The sequence below is a fragment of the Panicum virgatum genome, chromosome 8N, assembly GCF_016808335.1.
Source record: "Panicum virgatum strain AP13 chromosome 8N, P.virgatum_v5, whole genome shotgun sequence".
Lineage (NCBI taxonomy): Eukaryota > Viridiplantae > Streptophyta > Magnoliopsida > Poales > Poaceae > Panicum > Panicum virgatum.
The window spans coordinates 46,364,808-46,380,237 of NC_053152.1; the positions used below are offsets into that span (position 1 = coordinate 46,364,808).

Here is a 15,430-nt window from a genome sequence, read left to right on the forward strand (position 1 = left end):
CCAGCAGATCTGTTCGCATTGACCTTGTTCACAATCGACTGAAAACGACTGAACATCAGGTCAATGCTCTCACCCGGCTCCTGTGTGAAGTTCTCGTACTCACGCCGGTGAGTCTCGAACAGTCTGGCCTTCACCTGAGGTGTACCCTCGTGGTAGTTCTCAAGGCACGTCCAAATCTTGTGGGCTTCCTGAAAACCCTGGACGCGTGAGAACTCCGCACGAGAAACGCCAGCGAATAAGGCATTGACGGCCTTGGCATTAGCCTCGTGCTGGGTCACCTGAAGAGGCGTGGTCCGAACAGCCAGCACCTCGTAAAGCTGGTTTTTGGTAATCTCGCAGACCTCGGCTCCCATGCTCTGCAGGAAGGCCCTCATGCGAACCTTCCAGTAGGCATAGTCCTCGCCGGAAAACACCGGGATCTTACCAAGACTCGCCATGGTCACCGAGTGGTTTTCGAACCGGTTAAGGTACTGAAAACCTCAATCAAGCTCTGATACCAATTGTGGGACCGAAGCCGGCGACCAGAGGGGGGGTGAATGGGAGCCGATCAAAATTTCTTCCGAAAATCAAACCGTCGGCCTATATCCCGAAAATCACCCGAGCCCTCAAGCATTCTGGCCAAAGTTTGGAATAGCTATGGAAAAGCTAAACCAACACAAAAGACCTCGAACGAGCGAGCGAAACCACAAAGCAAATCGGAAGCGAATCGGCAAAACTGCAGAACTGATCTGCCTGGACCGGTCTGACCGGTGCGCTCGACCGGTCTGACCGGTGCGCTGGACCGGTCTAACCGGTCGTGCCTACCGGTCTGACCGGTAGCACCCAGAAAACCCCCGAGAAATTGGATTCAAACGTTGAATCTCGAGCAAACGATCACGAAAATCGGTGAAACTTGGGGGATTGCTTCGCCCCTACCCCGTGAACATATCCCCAAAAGGTCTCGTCCTAAAGATCAACGATTCGTGAGAATTATGGGGGAGATCAAAAGAGATTGGGGTTTTCTCAAACACTCAAGAACTCGAATTCGAACACGCCAGTGATTCCAGAGGGTTTAGGTCAGAGTTGGGAGCACGGGAAGCCTCCTCTCAATCAAGTGTGCCAAAAACGAAATCGAAAATCCATTGCACAAGGCACAAAACCAGGGGATTGAATCAAATCAAAAGCCCAGAGGGCACGAGGAGGATAGGGTCTCCTTTCCCAATCAAATCCCTTACAAGGTTTCAACAATCCATGGACAAAATCAACTCAAACGAGAGGAACAGAGGGAGGGAGACGCAGGGGCGGCGGCCTGGAGAAACAGAGAGTCCACGAACAGATTACAAAAGCCGCTCTTAACCTAACACAAGTGAAGGGGTATTTATACCCGCGGGACCGGTCAGACCGGTACGCTGGACCGGTCAGACCGGTTGGTTAGACCGGTACGCTGGACCGGTCAGACCGGTTAGTTAGACCGGTCAGACCGGTGCCAGGGACCGGTCAGACCGGTTGGCCTGCAGCACCCCATGTACACGATCTCATCCGACGGCCGAGGTTCTTTCTTCGGAACGAAGTCTTCTCCGCGATGCCGCCGTCTTGATGAAGATCTAGTCCGCGGTTTTGGAGGGTCCGCAAAACCCGGGTAGGTGGCCGGTTTTGAGAAAACCGCCAAAACCTCACGCGCGGGAAGATTCCCGCCTCCGCGCCGTGGCCCTAGACGCCGTTCCCGCCTCGGCCTTCTGACGGCCCTAGACGCCGCCCGACGCCCGTCACCTCCTCGCCCGCAGCGAGGCCCTAGACGCCGTCGACGCCCGTCGCCTCCGTCAGTCCCGAGACCGACGCCCGTGCCTCCACGACTCGGCGTCTTCAACCGCCGTCCGCCTCCTTGGTTTTGTGGCGCAAACCAAGAAATCCGCCTTCTGTCGCCGCTTGCGCCCTCGATCTAGGAGTGGACGCCACAGCTGCCGCCAGGTCCGAGCTCCGGTCCCGGCTGCCCTGCACCGCCGTCCACCGCACGGTCCATCGGCCACAGCACCTCCACGGCAACTCCCCGTCGACACTCGACGCCCGTGTACCTGCAATCCAAAGACCAAGCGCACGATCACACCGCACGGTTAACAATTCACTCATCACAAGCAGGATAGAGTACTCAACATTCCTCACCATTCCCTCATGAGAAGTCTGTCCGCCATCCAAACCCGATTCTGAAGAAGCAACCATATGAAAAATTTGCATCTTGATGGAGCCCATACATGCCAAACCGTTTTGGGATACAGTGAGGACGCACCCCCGTCGAACTGCATCAAGTATGCAGATTTTGCCGTGTATTCACCTGACGCAGTCCGCGTCCAAGTGATTGTATCCTCCGCTGCACTAGAAGGATCAAAATGGGCTTCCTGAACAAGTGTCCATAGTTGCACAAACTCAGAAATCAGGCGAACAGTGAGGTCGTGAGAAACGTCACGAACCCACTGATCATTGGTCATTGCTTCAAAAACGGTTCTATTTTTCCTTTTGCTGTGACTGTAAAGGTCTGGGAAAAGTAGTGCTGGTGAAGTGCCATCAAACCAGCTCGCCGTCCAAAACCGTGCTGTCTTCCCATTGGTTACGGTCACCCTTGTTGCCGCTGTAAATAGTGCTTGATCAGTGTCATCGATTGGCAATTCCATGCCATTCCAAGGTCTCTCTGGGTGCTTCCATTGACCCCATAACCACCTTAGGCGCAAAGCTCGGCTGAAAAGCTCTAAATCAATGATTCCCAGCCCCCCACGTTCGATCGGGCGCTGTAGTCGCGCCCAACTGACTTTGCATTTGCCACCATGTAGTTGTTGATTTCCTGCCCAGAGGAACCAGCGTCTGACTTTGTCGAAATCCTTCACAAAAGCTTTAGGAGGCTTCAGTACCGTGAGCATATAGACTGGCAGGGAGCTCAAAATCGACCTCACCAACACCCGCCGTCCACCCGGATTTAGGAGGCGGCATTGCCAGCCTGATAGCTTTGTCAAAGCTTTATCCTTTATTGATTGAAGATGCACCAGCCTCAGACGACCAATTGTAATCAGAATTCCAAGGTAAGTTAAAGGAAAACCAACACGTTGTCCAGAGAAAGAAGCGAGAATATCATCTAGGTTGACATCCTGATAGCAGATAGGTGCAACCGAGCTTTTTCCAAATTAATACGCAGCCCCGTCGCATCCCCCAAGCGTTGCATGATTCTGATCACCATATCCACATCTTGCTTGATTGGATTGATAAACACCACTGCATCATCTGCATACAAAGATAGTCGCAACTTTGCATGCCTACCTCTCAGAGCAGTCAACCGGCCGTCATTTGTAGCAAGCTCAAAAATTTTCTGCAAGGTGTCAATTGCTAGTATGAACAAATATAGAGACAGGGGGTCGCCTTGCCGCAAACCCCGCTTATGAGTAATACTTTGTCCCGGCACTCTATTGAGAAGCACAGAGGATGTAGAAGAAGTGAAGATGAGTGCCAGCCAATCTCTCCATCTTTGCGGGAACCCACGCGCTTCAAGCAGCTCAAAAATGTATTCCCAAGAAACTGAGTCAAAAGCTTTTGAGATGTCCATCTTCAAAAGTAAGGCTGGTGTCTTTGTTCTGTGGTATACACGTGCCAAGTTCCGAACATACAAGAAGTTATCCTGTATACATCTCCTTTTTATGAAGGCACTTTGCGAGTCCGAGATGAGAGTGTTGATCTGCTGCGACAATCTCATTGCCAGGACCTTAGAAACAATTTTTGCAAAGGAATGTATGAGGCTAATTGGCCTGTAATCCTTCACCGCCTCTGCTGCTTCCTTCTTTGGCAATAAGACAATCGAAGCACCATTCAGCTTGTGCAAAGGTCCAGTATTCAGAGAGTGTATGCAAGCAAAGGCATTGGTCACATCCCCCTTGATGATCGGCCAGCAGAATTTTTAGAAGGTACCAGTGAAACCATCCGGCCCCGGTGCTTTTTCAGCAGACATCTCAGCAATGGCCGCCCAAATTTCCTCCTCAGTGAATGCGGCATCCAGGCCCCCAGCAGAGACAGGCGGAAGTGCAAGTTCAGACCAGTTCAGAGTGCAAGTTCTTTGCTCTTTGGTGCCCAGAGTGCTCATAAAGTGATTGAATATCTCTTTTTTTTTATCTTCATGGGACCAAAGTAAAATTCCTGCTTGGCTCTTCAAGCATGGTATGAAATTTTTTCCGACGACGAGCATTTGCCTTTAGGTGGAAAAACTTCGTACATGCATCTCCTTCTTTGAGCCAAGTGAGTCTTGAGCACTGCCGTCTTCTCGAACGCTCTACCGCTGCCAGCCCCAGTACCCTAACTTTCAGTGCTTTCCTTAACTGCTTTTCCTCGTCAGTGAGTTCTCGAAAATCCTGCGCCTCGTCAAGGCGCAAGATGATATCCTGTGCCATATGAAACTGCATCTGAGCATCTCCAAATAGGTTGTTGCTCCAGTTCTTGAGAGCTTTGGCAGTATTGCAGAGTTTGTGATGAAGGATGTTGAGGGCAGAGATCCCTGTTACAGGCGCTTCCCAAGCTGTTTTTACCACATCCAAGAAGCCGGGCACCCGTGTCCAGAACTGCTCAAATTTAAAGGTGGCGGGCAGCGTTTGACTCGCAACTAAACAACTCAAGATTCATTTCATTTCATTTCAAAAAGAAAAAAAAACAAGTCAAGATTTTTAACCGTCCTGCCTGCTGGTGCTGGCGCCTCGATATCATGATCATCTGCCTGCCACCCCATTTCCATATTTCCATGCACCCCCCCCCCCCCCCCGACTCGATGCCCCTCGCGCTCGATCGGATCTGGACCAGGGTTTTTTTTTACCCCCAGACCGGTTTAATCGGTTACCGATTAAAAGCGGTCAAATTCAAAATTGCATGTTCAACAGATTTCGATCGGCTTAGCGACCGGTTTGACCGTTTACCGGTCCAGTTTGAGTTGTAACCGGTCGGTTTGAGTGGTAACCGGCCAAATTCAATTTTTTTTGTTTAAATTCAAATGCCTGCAAAGTATACTAAATGAATATTTGTATAATATGTTTTAGTCTAAATGAACCCACCAACCCTCTTTTGTACTACTTTTATATTGTATTTGTATATTTTTATATGCACGTTTTTTTCGTTTAACTTCAAATGCCCGCAAACTATACTAAATGAATGAATATTTGAGAAAATTTGACACCATTAGATTCGTCGCACATTAAAGCATTTTTAGGAATTTTTTAGGAACTTTTTATTTTTTGAAATTCAAATTTGAATTTTGAATTTGGACCGGTGTCAAACCGGCGGGAACCGGAACCGATGCGGACCGGTTTCGGTCGGGAAATTTAACCCTGATCTGTACGGTGCTCGCTGGTGATGCGGTGCATGGCTGCTCCGCCCTGCCTGGCTGACAGCCAGTGGTGCCAAGTGGCGCGGTCACGTGCGTTTTTTTCCCTCTTTTTTGAGAGGCACCGGCGATTTCAGCTGGTCTGATCGTACGACGGTGGCCGGCCTCAACCTGGGCCCTTGTTTGGGCAGTAGCACACGTAGCACAAATTTTGATTAATATATAATTAAAGGTGCTAAATAAAGGCAGTTTGCAAAACTAACTCCACAACTCGCTACTTCGCGAGACAAATCTAATGAGACCTTTGACCGCACAATTAGAGGTTGGACCGTGTGGCGCGATCTCTGTGACCGGGTGCCGGCTGTACTTCGCATACCAAGCGAGACGAGGCAGACCAAGGGGACTGACTCCGCGTACCGCGTGGCCCCGGTACGGTTGTAACCGGACATCGCTTCAGATCATGAAAACCGAATCCATCATCATCATCTGAAGATGACGGTCATTGACCCTTCCTTCTCTCCCGCGCCTTCCATTACCCTCCTCACTCCACGCGTCGTCATCCTTTTCGACTCCAGCGGCTCCAACTGCCGTAGCCGCTACTGTCACCCGCGTTCATATCCTCATCAGCTCTAGCGGTCACTGCAGGAGAAGTGGCACTCCCCCCACCTACCCCCCCCCACCCACACACTAGATGTCCTCTGCCACCCGCGGCGGAGGACAACCTGTTGCCACCGCCGGTCCGCCGCCGCCTTGGATCCTTCCTCTATGGCCGGTGGTGAGCAGCCACTCCACCCGACAACCCCGAACCTTGAAATCCTAACCTAGCATGACAACAAACGACGGCGAGCAGCAGCATGAGCACGAGGAAGGAGAGGAAGCAGTGGCAGCCACGAGCTAGACTCAAATGGTAATTGAGCCGAAAGCATATTGGCATCAGAGGAGAATTTCATCTCTATAAAACTTATATGACACAATTAACTAGTTCTTTATTTTTAGAAACTGCGCAATGAAATTTGTGCTAAGACTAACCTCAAGCCAGATACTAGCGCTAACTTTATTGAAATCTTAGGGAGTTGGTTTTGTAAACTAATTTTATTGGCTTGCCGTGCGGATTCGTGCAAAGCCTGCTTAGCGGGGCCCACACGCCACGTGTCGGGGGAGCCACACGTGGGGTCGGGCGGCATGGGCCAACCGATCGACGATGGGCAAGGCGGCAGCGATCACGTGGGGGATGATGCTCCATACTCGTAAAATAATAATCTTGCCACGACCACCAACACTTGGATTGATTTACCAGGTTCTTCGTAAATCTTTTTGCTGCATCCTAAATTCCTGATTCCTATGTGGCAGGCTTTCAACTTTTTGGAACCATTTTTTAGGAACTGCTGGGTGAGGGGATCCTTTCTCCTCCTACTAATTTTTTGTAAGGTTCTAAAATTAAATTTTTAGGTCTCTTTCTAAGACACTCTTAGCACCTATACATTTGCCAATATTTTTAAATCTTGATTAAACTTACTACACATTTGGATCGACCTAGTAAACTTGCGGCGTGGATTGGTTTGATCACGTGCCTGCCTCTGGGTCTGGGCCCCACACGGCGGGGCTCCGGGGCCCACCTCGTCGGCGGCGGGCGGCCAGCTGGTGCGCGCGTCTTCCCTGGATCACCGGACTGAAGCCTGATCGAGCTGACCCAGCTGCAGCTTCAGGGTGACCTCACCTCACTGGCCCACTGCCGCCGCCATTATGGGCCGGGTCTAGAGGGGCCTCTTCGAGGAAGCCGCGCATTTTTTTTTCATTTTTATATTTAAAAAAACAAAATTTCAAAAAAATATGTCGAATAGGAAAATTTTCAAAAATATGTGCATGTCGCTCCCCTAATGGGCGACAGGGTGCCTGTCGCTCATCCAGTGGGCAACAGGACCTAAATGTAAAAAAAATTACATTTAGATCCTGGCGCCCAGGGCGCATTAAACAGTAAATTTGTAAAATTGATATAAAATCATAGAAAAATCGAAAAAATACAAACTCAACTGTTCTGGATTCTATGAAACAAGATCTACAAGTTTTGTTACATAAAGTTTTTCATTTGATCAATGTATCTAAATCAAGAAAAATAGTTATTGTACTTAGAAAAAACTGAAATAATTCATTTGGTCTAGTTGTGCTTATCTAAAATTTACCAAACTTTTTTTTATAGCTCTTATGAAATAAAATAATGGTAATGTGAAAGTTATGGCTTCTAATACTCAGTATAGCAGCATGGATAAATAACTCATTTAAACTAGACATATTCCTTGATCTAATTTAAAAACTTATTCTAGAAATGTTTTCTGGGCCTACCAATTTTGTACAAGCCTATGCTCACCATATGCAATACTCTGGCCAAAGATGACATGCATCCAAAGGATGGATCTTGAGATTTAAATAAAAGTGCATTAAACTGGTATTTAAAATAGAGCAAGATACATTGATCAAATGAAAAACTTTATGTAACAAAAGTTGTAGATCTTGTTTTATAGAATCCAAAACAGTTGAGTTTGTATTTTTTTGAGTTTTCTATGATTTTATATCGATTTTACAAATTCACTGTTTAATGCACCCTGGGCGCCAGGACCTAAATGTAATTTTTTTTTACATTTAGGTCCTGTCGCCCATTTGGGGGTGACAGACACCCATTTTTGAAAATTTCCCTATTCGACATATATTTTTGAAATTTTATTTTTTTATATATAAAAATGAAAAAAAACACAGAAGCCGCTGCCGACCGGCCCAAGATAAAAGAGGCCTGCCAGCCAGCCATTGGGCCTACGCGAGCGTAAAGTAAAGCTTCCTGGTAAACAAAACATGTCGCATGGGAGGAATAACAGAGACCATAACCAGAGCATGAAAACTCAGAACAATGTGTGCGTGCATGCTCGACCAGAACGACTATGGATGCTATATTGGTACCACATCAAGTCCACTGACTCACAAATTCATACAGATTCAGAATGCTGCTAGAGATAAATTTTGAGAATTACACACAAGCGTACAATAGTACAGTCAAATACTGTCCAAATTACACACAAGCTTACAATAGAAGTACAGTCAAATACTGTCCAAATTACGCACAAGCTTACAATAGAAGTACAGTCAAATACTGTCCAAATTACACACAAGCTTACTCGACAAATAACAGAATTGCACACTAAGGTTACATTGGTTCAGGGCCCCTGTCTCTTCCGGCGCCTAGCTGCAATCTTTTCTAAAATTTCTTCCTGAAGGGCTTCATAATACAATCGCTGTCCTGGCGTGCAATCATCAAGCTTAATCCCAAGGATCCTTTCATCCTCTTTCTTCTCCTTTCTTTCCTTGTCCATGTCATGCTGCTCACGCATGATCCGCATCTTCTCTTGCTCAATGGTTAACAATGATTGATTGTAGCTTCGCATTTCCTCAAAACGCTTCTCATCTATATAGGCAAGCTGCTGGAACCACTCATTTTTCCGCACGGATTCTTCTTGCAGGATTGAAATCTTTTGCAAAGATAGATCTTGCATCCTCGAGGCATGCTCCGATGATGATGCTGAACCCGCAGAAGAATTTGCCTCCTTCTTGGCTGCTTTAGCTAAATCCCTGCCTAGAGGACTCTTCTCAGCTGATCCAGTGGGGCTAGATTTGTCATCTCCAAGGTTGATGGTTTTCAGCCCAAAACCATCACCTCCAGCTGACTTTCCAATTGCTCCAGCCTTTGGATGCTGCCATTTGGGATTATCCTTCATGATGTCCCAACAATGCAGATAAGCAAAGCTGTGTTGGAGGACACCAGCAAAAATAGCTGCTGCATGAGTGGTCTGCAACATCAAATAATTGCTGTTAAATTGACAACAAAATGCATTGATATATAACTGTCAGGTAGTTGGCTGCTAATAAATTCATCAAAGGTAACATCTGCAAATAATTGCTGAAATGCATTGATAGGTAACATTCAGGTAGTTGGCTGCTACTAAATTCAGCAAAGGTAACAGGTCATAGAATTGCTGAAATGGGTCAACAAATTGCAAACCTTATCGGCGTCCGACATCCCGCTAGGGTTCTCTCGAACGACATCAGCATAGAATGATGCAAACTTCCCCACTTCAGCCTTGATAATGTCCCAACGGCTCTGTAGAGACCTCACACTCCTTTCTGGATATGATCCCCTCCTTAAGTTGTATCGTTGCAGAATCCTTGACCACATACCATCCTTTTTTTGTCCTGTACTTGCAATTGGGTCACAGCTTATTTCAAGCCATGACTTCACAATGTTTACATCTTCTTCTGGATGGAAATTGCTTAACTTGATCCTACTCACCACCTTTGGCCTCTTTCCTTTTCCTGTAGGCGCTGGAGAGATAGAAAGTTCCTCCGCATCTTCCTCATCGTTTTGGGCAGAGGCATTTGCGTTTTCAGCCGAATGAAACACTTGTGGATCACTGCTACTTGGATGCATCATTGAGACATTGGGTGCAAGCTGCAGCACTCCTTGGGGGAAACAGGATGGAGGGCCTTGGTATGGGTTCCAGGCAGCCTGGTAGGGACCAATGTTGCCACCTGGATAAGCTCCCTGTGATCCATCATTGGACTGGTTAGGCTCCATCCTGAAATAATGGGCAACCACACATATATCAATGGTAGCACATGACATGATTATAAAAGCTATAAGGCAGCCATAATCTGGGGTTTGTATAATGGTTGATTTTGTAATCCAAGGGCCAAGCAGCTATAAATCTATTGCATTCTGACAACTAGATCTGCTGTTGCTGAAAAACCAAGTTCTGGACTACCAATGGTTTTATTTTATTCCATTCCACCACTACTACTTGCATGCCACTAACAATGCTTTGGACTGCCAAATTTTGGGTGTAACAAAGTTGCTTTGGGTAGGAAGAAAACTGCAACAAATGAACAAAGCTGAGCTCGTGAACATTGTATAGTAATTGATATAGAAATAATATCCTAGTTCATTGGTGAGCTAGCTAGGCAGACTAATGCAATCTTCAAACAAGCTTTATTTAAAGAAATTAGACCCATTAGGATTGTGTTGCCGTATACTGGGACAACAATTAATTTCCTAACTTAAGAAAACAAATGTTCAAATAACTTAGGTATATATGCAAAACCAAGTATCTATAATGCACTTAACTATGTGAATGAAAGTTAGCTTCAGTATGTGCGATAGATGTTCAAGGCAATAATTTTGTGTGATCATGAAACAGGAGATTGGAATATTCTTTCTTGTGAGTGCAGTAAGATTAGACTAGTCATTTTTTAAAATATGAAAAAACAAGGAATACATTTAGTCAGCTAGATCTCTTTGAGCATGGAAAAATCTAACCTACCCTAATACTAAAGTATACATATAACATAAAGAGCCAAAAGAGTGAGCATGTGACCACATTTTTATTTTTGCATTCACAGCAAAAAAGATTGACCCAAAAGAGTGAGCCAAAACAGCCAACAAAGAGTCAAACTACACAGCAAAAAGCTTGTTTTGATTGCTGGTGTTCACCTGTCGGTTCATTTTTATACTTTTCTTGCTCTGTATCTGGTGAGAACTACTCCCTCTGTCCTGAAATATAAGTCATTCTGGCATTTTATTAGATTCATTGAACATTCTCTGAATCTAGACAAACTGTATGTCCAGATTCATTGAACATTCTATGAATCTGGACATAGTAAAACACTCCCAATGACTTATATTTCAGGACGGAGGGAGTACTTTCTGTTGTTACTATACCAATTGAATTCAGGAAATTATAATAGCACTAAAGTATTTTTAAAAACCAAATCTTAACATACCATCTTCTCAAGAACAATCCCAATATACATAATGAAATTGCTAGCCAAAGTTGTGAATTGTTGACTATGCAGATCCCTAAAGATTCATTCTAACTGGAGGGAGTTTTCACCACACCTAAGTTGGGCAGGACGCCGGCCGGAGCGCACGATTGAGCTCTCCTCGGATATGGCCGCCTCAACCAGAGAACCTCGCCGCCTCCGCTTGCGCCACGGCTTTGGACGGCCGCCTTCTCCAGGATGGGCTCCCGCCAGCAAACAGACGTGTGGGGGGCGGGTGCAGGGCCGCCTTCGATGGGCTCGTGGCGGCGGACAGACTCGTCTTTCCCGCGCGGCTCGATACGAGGACCAGGCGGCGGCGAGGCAGGTGGAGTCCGGCGGAGGTGGCCTCTCCTCGGCGCGGATCCGATCTTCCCTGCACCGGATCTAGTGTTCTCGAGACCGGATCAAGTGGCGACGGCCGCATATTGGGCTCGGTGGAGATGGCTTTCGAGCGGCGGCGCGAACTCGCTACTCCTGTGCACCTACCCTGACGGCGCAAGGTAGGGGAGCTCGGGCCGCCGGCGCCGCCGCGAGCAGGCCAGCCCAAGCGCCGGGAGGCCGAGCGAGCACGAGCGCACACGGCGGCGGAAGGGCGCGGGGGAAGGCTAGTGGTTGGGGTCGACGGGCCCTGTCTCTCCCGTAGCGTATCTTGGGAACACGCTGGATTTGGCTTTCCCCAACCTTCTGCTCTTTTACGAAGCGGAGACCGCTGCAGCGATTTTTCCTTAGGTTGTCCGCACGCGCCATCCTCTATTTTCATCCTCTAAAAGGAATATTTTGTTCTAGTCATCAAGATTCTCTCCTCTATACCACTTTCTCCCGCACCCATCATACTCTATATCTCATCCTCTATACCAACAACTACCCTATATTTTATTCAACCATCTCCAACTACCATCTCCTTTCTTCTCTTTTTCTTCTCCCCTCCTCTTCTTTTCCTTTTTTCCTCTCTTCTTTCCCTTTTACAATAGTTTAGTAATATAACTTTTTACTTAGATAATAATGGTTTTTCCCCTTTTTTTTCTCCTTTTTCTCTTTGTCCCTTTTTCTCTCTTTTCAATTAAATAATAATGGTTCTTTACTTGAAATTTTTACATAAGGTTTAAAATCTAGTGACTAACCTATGGTCTAAAGTTCAACATTAGTACTGCTCTAGAACATTAGTTATATTTATGAGCTATTTATACTTATCTTTGAACTAGAGAAAAGTTGAATTAAAAACTGAGTGTGTGCATGTAAGAAAAGTTGTAGATTTGGTTCTATGGATTCCAAAACAGTTGAGTTTGCTTTTTTTGGATTTTTCTACAATTTTACACCATTTTTGCAACTTCACTGGTTTTGAAAACAAAACTTGCAAAAGATTTTTGCAGATAGGTCCTTCATTCTAACAGAAAACACTCTAGAATTTTTCCAATCAAAGCAATTGGGTTCCTAAGCATGGCTCACAGTGGGGGATCATGGCCGGCCAAATTCCGGCGAGCTAGCTCGTCCACCGAGCGCCGGTGCGGATAGCCTTAGCGTGGTACTGATAAAGGACGCCCTCGTCCTCATCGCGGCTCGCCTCCATGGCGGCAGCCTATCTCGTAGATGGTCGGGTACGAACTGGAAGAGCTCCTCAGGCATGTTGGGGAGCGAGGGCTCTTGCTCAGGGTCGTACCGTGCCTGGACAGCGTCGATGTACGCGTGCTCCACCCGCACCAGCTTCGTCCTCTCCTCCTCCTCCTCCTCCGCCTGATCATCATCTCCGTCCATCTCCTGCTTCTTCTTCGCCTTCGTCTCCCTCGTCGTCCCTTCTGGCGGCGCCGTCCCAAGGTTGATGGTTTTCTGCCCAAAACCATCACCTCCAGCTGACTTTCTTTTTTTTCTCTCGAACGCTCCAGCTGACTTTCCAACTGCTCTAGCCTTTGGATGCTGCCATTTGGGCTCATCCTTCATGATGTCCCAACAATGCAGATAGGCAAAGCTGTGTTGGAGGACACTAGCAAAAGTAGCTGCTGCATGAGTGGTCTGCAACATCAAATAATTGCTGTTAAATTGACAACAAAATGCATTGATATATAACTGTCAGGTAGTTGGCTGCTAATAAATTCATCAAAGGTAACATCTGCAAATAATTGCTGAAATGCATTGATAGGTAACATTCAGGTAGTTGGCTGCTACTAAATTCAGCAAAGGTAACAGGTCATAGAATTGCTGAAATGGGTCAACAAATTGCAAACCTTATCGGCGTCCGACATCCCGCTAGGGTTCTCTCGAACGACATCAGCATAGAATGATGCAAACTTCCCCACTTCAGCCTTGATAATGTCCCAACGGCTCTGTAGAGACCTCACACTCCTTTCTGGATATGATCCCCTCCTTAAGTTGTATCGTTGCAGAATCCTTGACCACATACCATCCTTTTTTTGTCCTGTACTTGCAATTGGGTCACAGCTTATTTCAAGCCATGACTTCACAATGTTTACATCTTCTTCTGGATGGAAATTGCTTAACTTGATCCTACTCACCACCTTTGGCCTCTTTCCTTTTCCTGTAGGCGCTGGAGAGATAGAAAGTTCCTCCGCATCTTCCTCATCGTTTTGGGCAGAGGCATTTGCGTTTTCAGCCGAATGAAACACTTGTGGATCACTGCTACTTGGATGCATCATTGAGACATTGGGTGCAAGCTGCAGCACTCCTTGGGGGAAACAGGATGGAGGGCCTTGGTATGGGTTCCAGGCAGCCTGGTAGGGACCAATGTTGCCACCTGGATAAGCTCCCTGTGATCCATCATTGGACTGGTTAGGCTCCATCCTGAAATAACGGGCAACCACACATATATCAATGGTAGCACATGACATGATTATAAAAGCTATAAGGCAGCCATAATCTGGGGTTTGTATAATGGTTGATTTTGTACTCCAAGGGCCAAGCAGCTATAAATCTATTGCATTCTGACAACAAGATCTGCTGTTGCCGAAATTTTTACATAAGGTTTAAAATCTAGTGACCAACCTATGGTCTAAAGTTCAACATTATTACTGCTCTAGAACATTAGTTATATTTATGAGCTATTTATACTTATCTTTAAACTAGAGAAAAATTGAATTAAAAACTGAGTGTGTGCATGTAAGAAAAGCTGTAGATTTGGTTCTATGGATTCCAAAACAGTTGAGTTTGCATTTTTTGGATTTTTCTACGATTTTACACCATTTTTGCAATTTCACTGGTTTTGAAAACAAAACTTGCAAAAGATTTTTGCAGATAGGTCCTTCGTTCTAACAGAAAACACCCTAGAATTTTTCCAATCGAAGCAATTGGGTCCCTAAGCATGGCTCACGGTGGGGGATGCATGGCCGGCCAAATTCCGGCGAGCGCCGGTGCGGATAGCCTTAGCGCGGTACTGATAAAGGACGCCCTCGTCCTCGCTCGCCTCCATGGCGGCAGCAGCTCTTGCCCTGACGGCGCGGAGCCTATCTCGTAGATGGTCGGGTACGAACTGGAAGAGCTCCTCAGGCATGTTGGGGAGCGAGGGCTTCTGCTCAGGGTAGTACCGTGCCTGGACGGCGTCGATGTACGCGTGCTCCACCGGCACCAGCTTCGTCCTCTCCTCCTCCTCCTCCTCCGCCGCCGCCTGATCATCATCTCCGTCCATCTGCTGCTTCTTCTTCGCATTCGTCTCCCTCGTCGTCCCTTCCGGCGGCGCCGTCCCCGCCGCCGCTTCGCCGTCCTTATCCGTCCCCGCCGGCGTCGCTCTCGCCGTCTCGTCGCCGCCGCCCTCCGTGCTGATCTCGGATGACGGCGGTGCCTCGCTGGCGACTGCACTCGCTGACATTGTTGGATGAGATCTGGTGCGTGCCATCTACAGAAGAAAGCAAGAACAGGTCTGTGCCTGTGAGGTCTCTAGATCGGGGAGGAGGAAATCGGAGAGGAAACCAGAGGAGTAGAGGACGACGAGAACGGGAAACTCACCGGAGATTGCAGCCGGCGGTCCTCCCTGAAGGCGGGCGGCGGCTCGTCGCCGGCGCCCCGGCGCCTGCGAGCGTCTATCCAGTGCGAGGGTGTTGTGTGCTGGCCTAGGTCAGGGGCTGGGACATGAGGCTGAAGTGCTTCGTGGGCTGGGCCGTATCCTAGAAACGTGCCGATACGTGTCCGGCCCACGTATCGATTTATTCGTGATTTTATTTTTTTTCTCGATACTTCCAGCCGTGTCCGGGTAATATAGTAGAGGAGAAAACGGCGATTGAAAATCAGGGCTTTATTAGTTGCCGA

General features: G+C 47.3%; 1 protein-coding gene across 1 annotated transcript; it reads right to left on the reverse strand.

The window, feature by feature from the left end:
* Positions 1-8,304: 8,304 nt before the first annotated feature.
* LOC120686879 lies at positions 8,305-15,323 on the reverse strand. Its single transcript, XM_039969073.1, has 6 exons — positions 15,131-15,323; positions 14,713-15,020; positions 13,399-13,972; positions 12,837-13,186; positions 9,366-9,939; positions 8,305-9,153 (listed from the first exon to the last, which is right to left on the reverse strand). Exons 2-6 carry the CDS (start codon positions 15,018-15,020, stop codon positions 8,524-8,526), a joined length of 2,436 nt encoding a protein of 811 aa, XP_039825007.1. The 5' UTR covers positions 15,131-15,323; the 3' UTR covers positions 8,305-8,523.
* Positions 15,324-15,430: the final 107 nt, after the last annotated feature.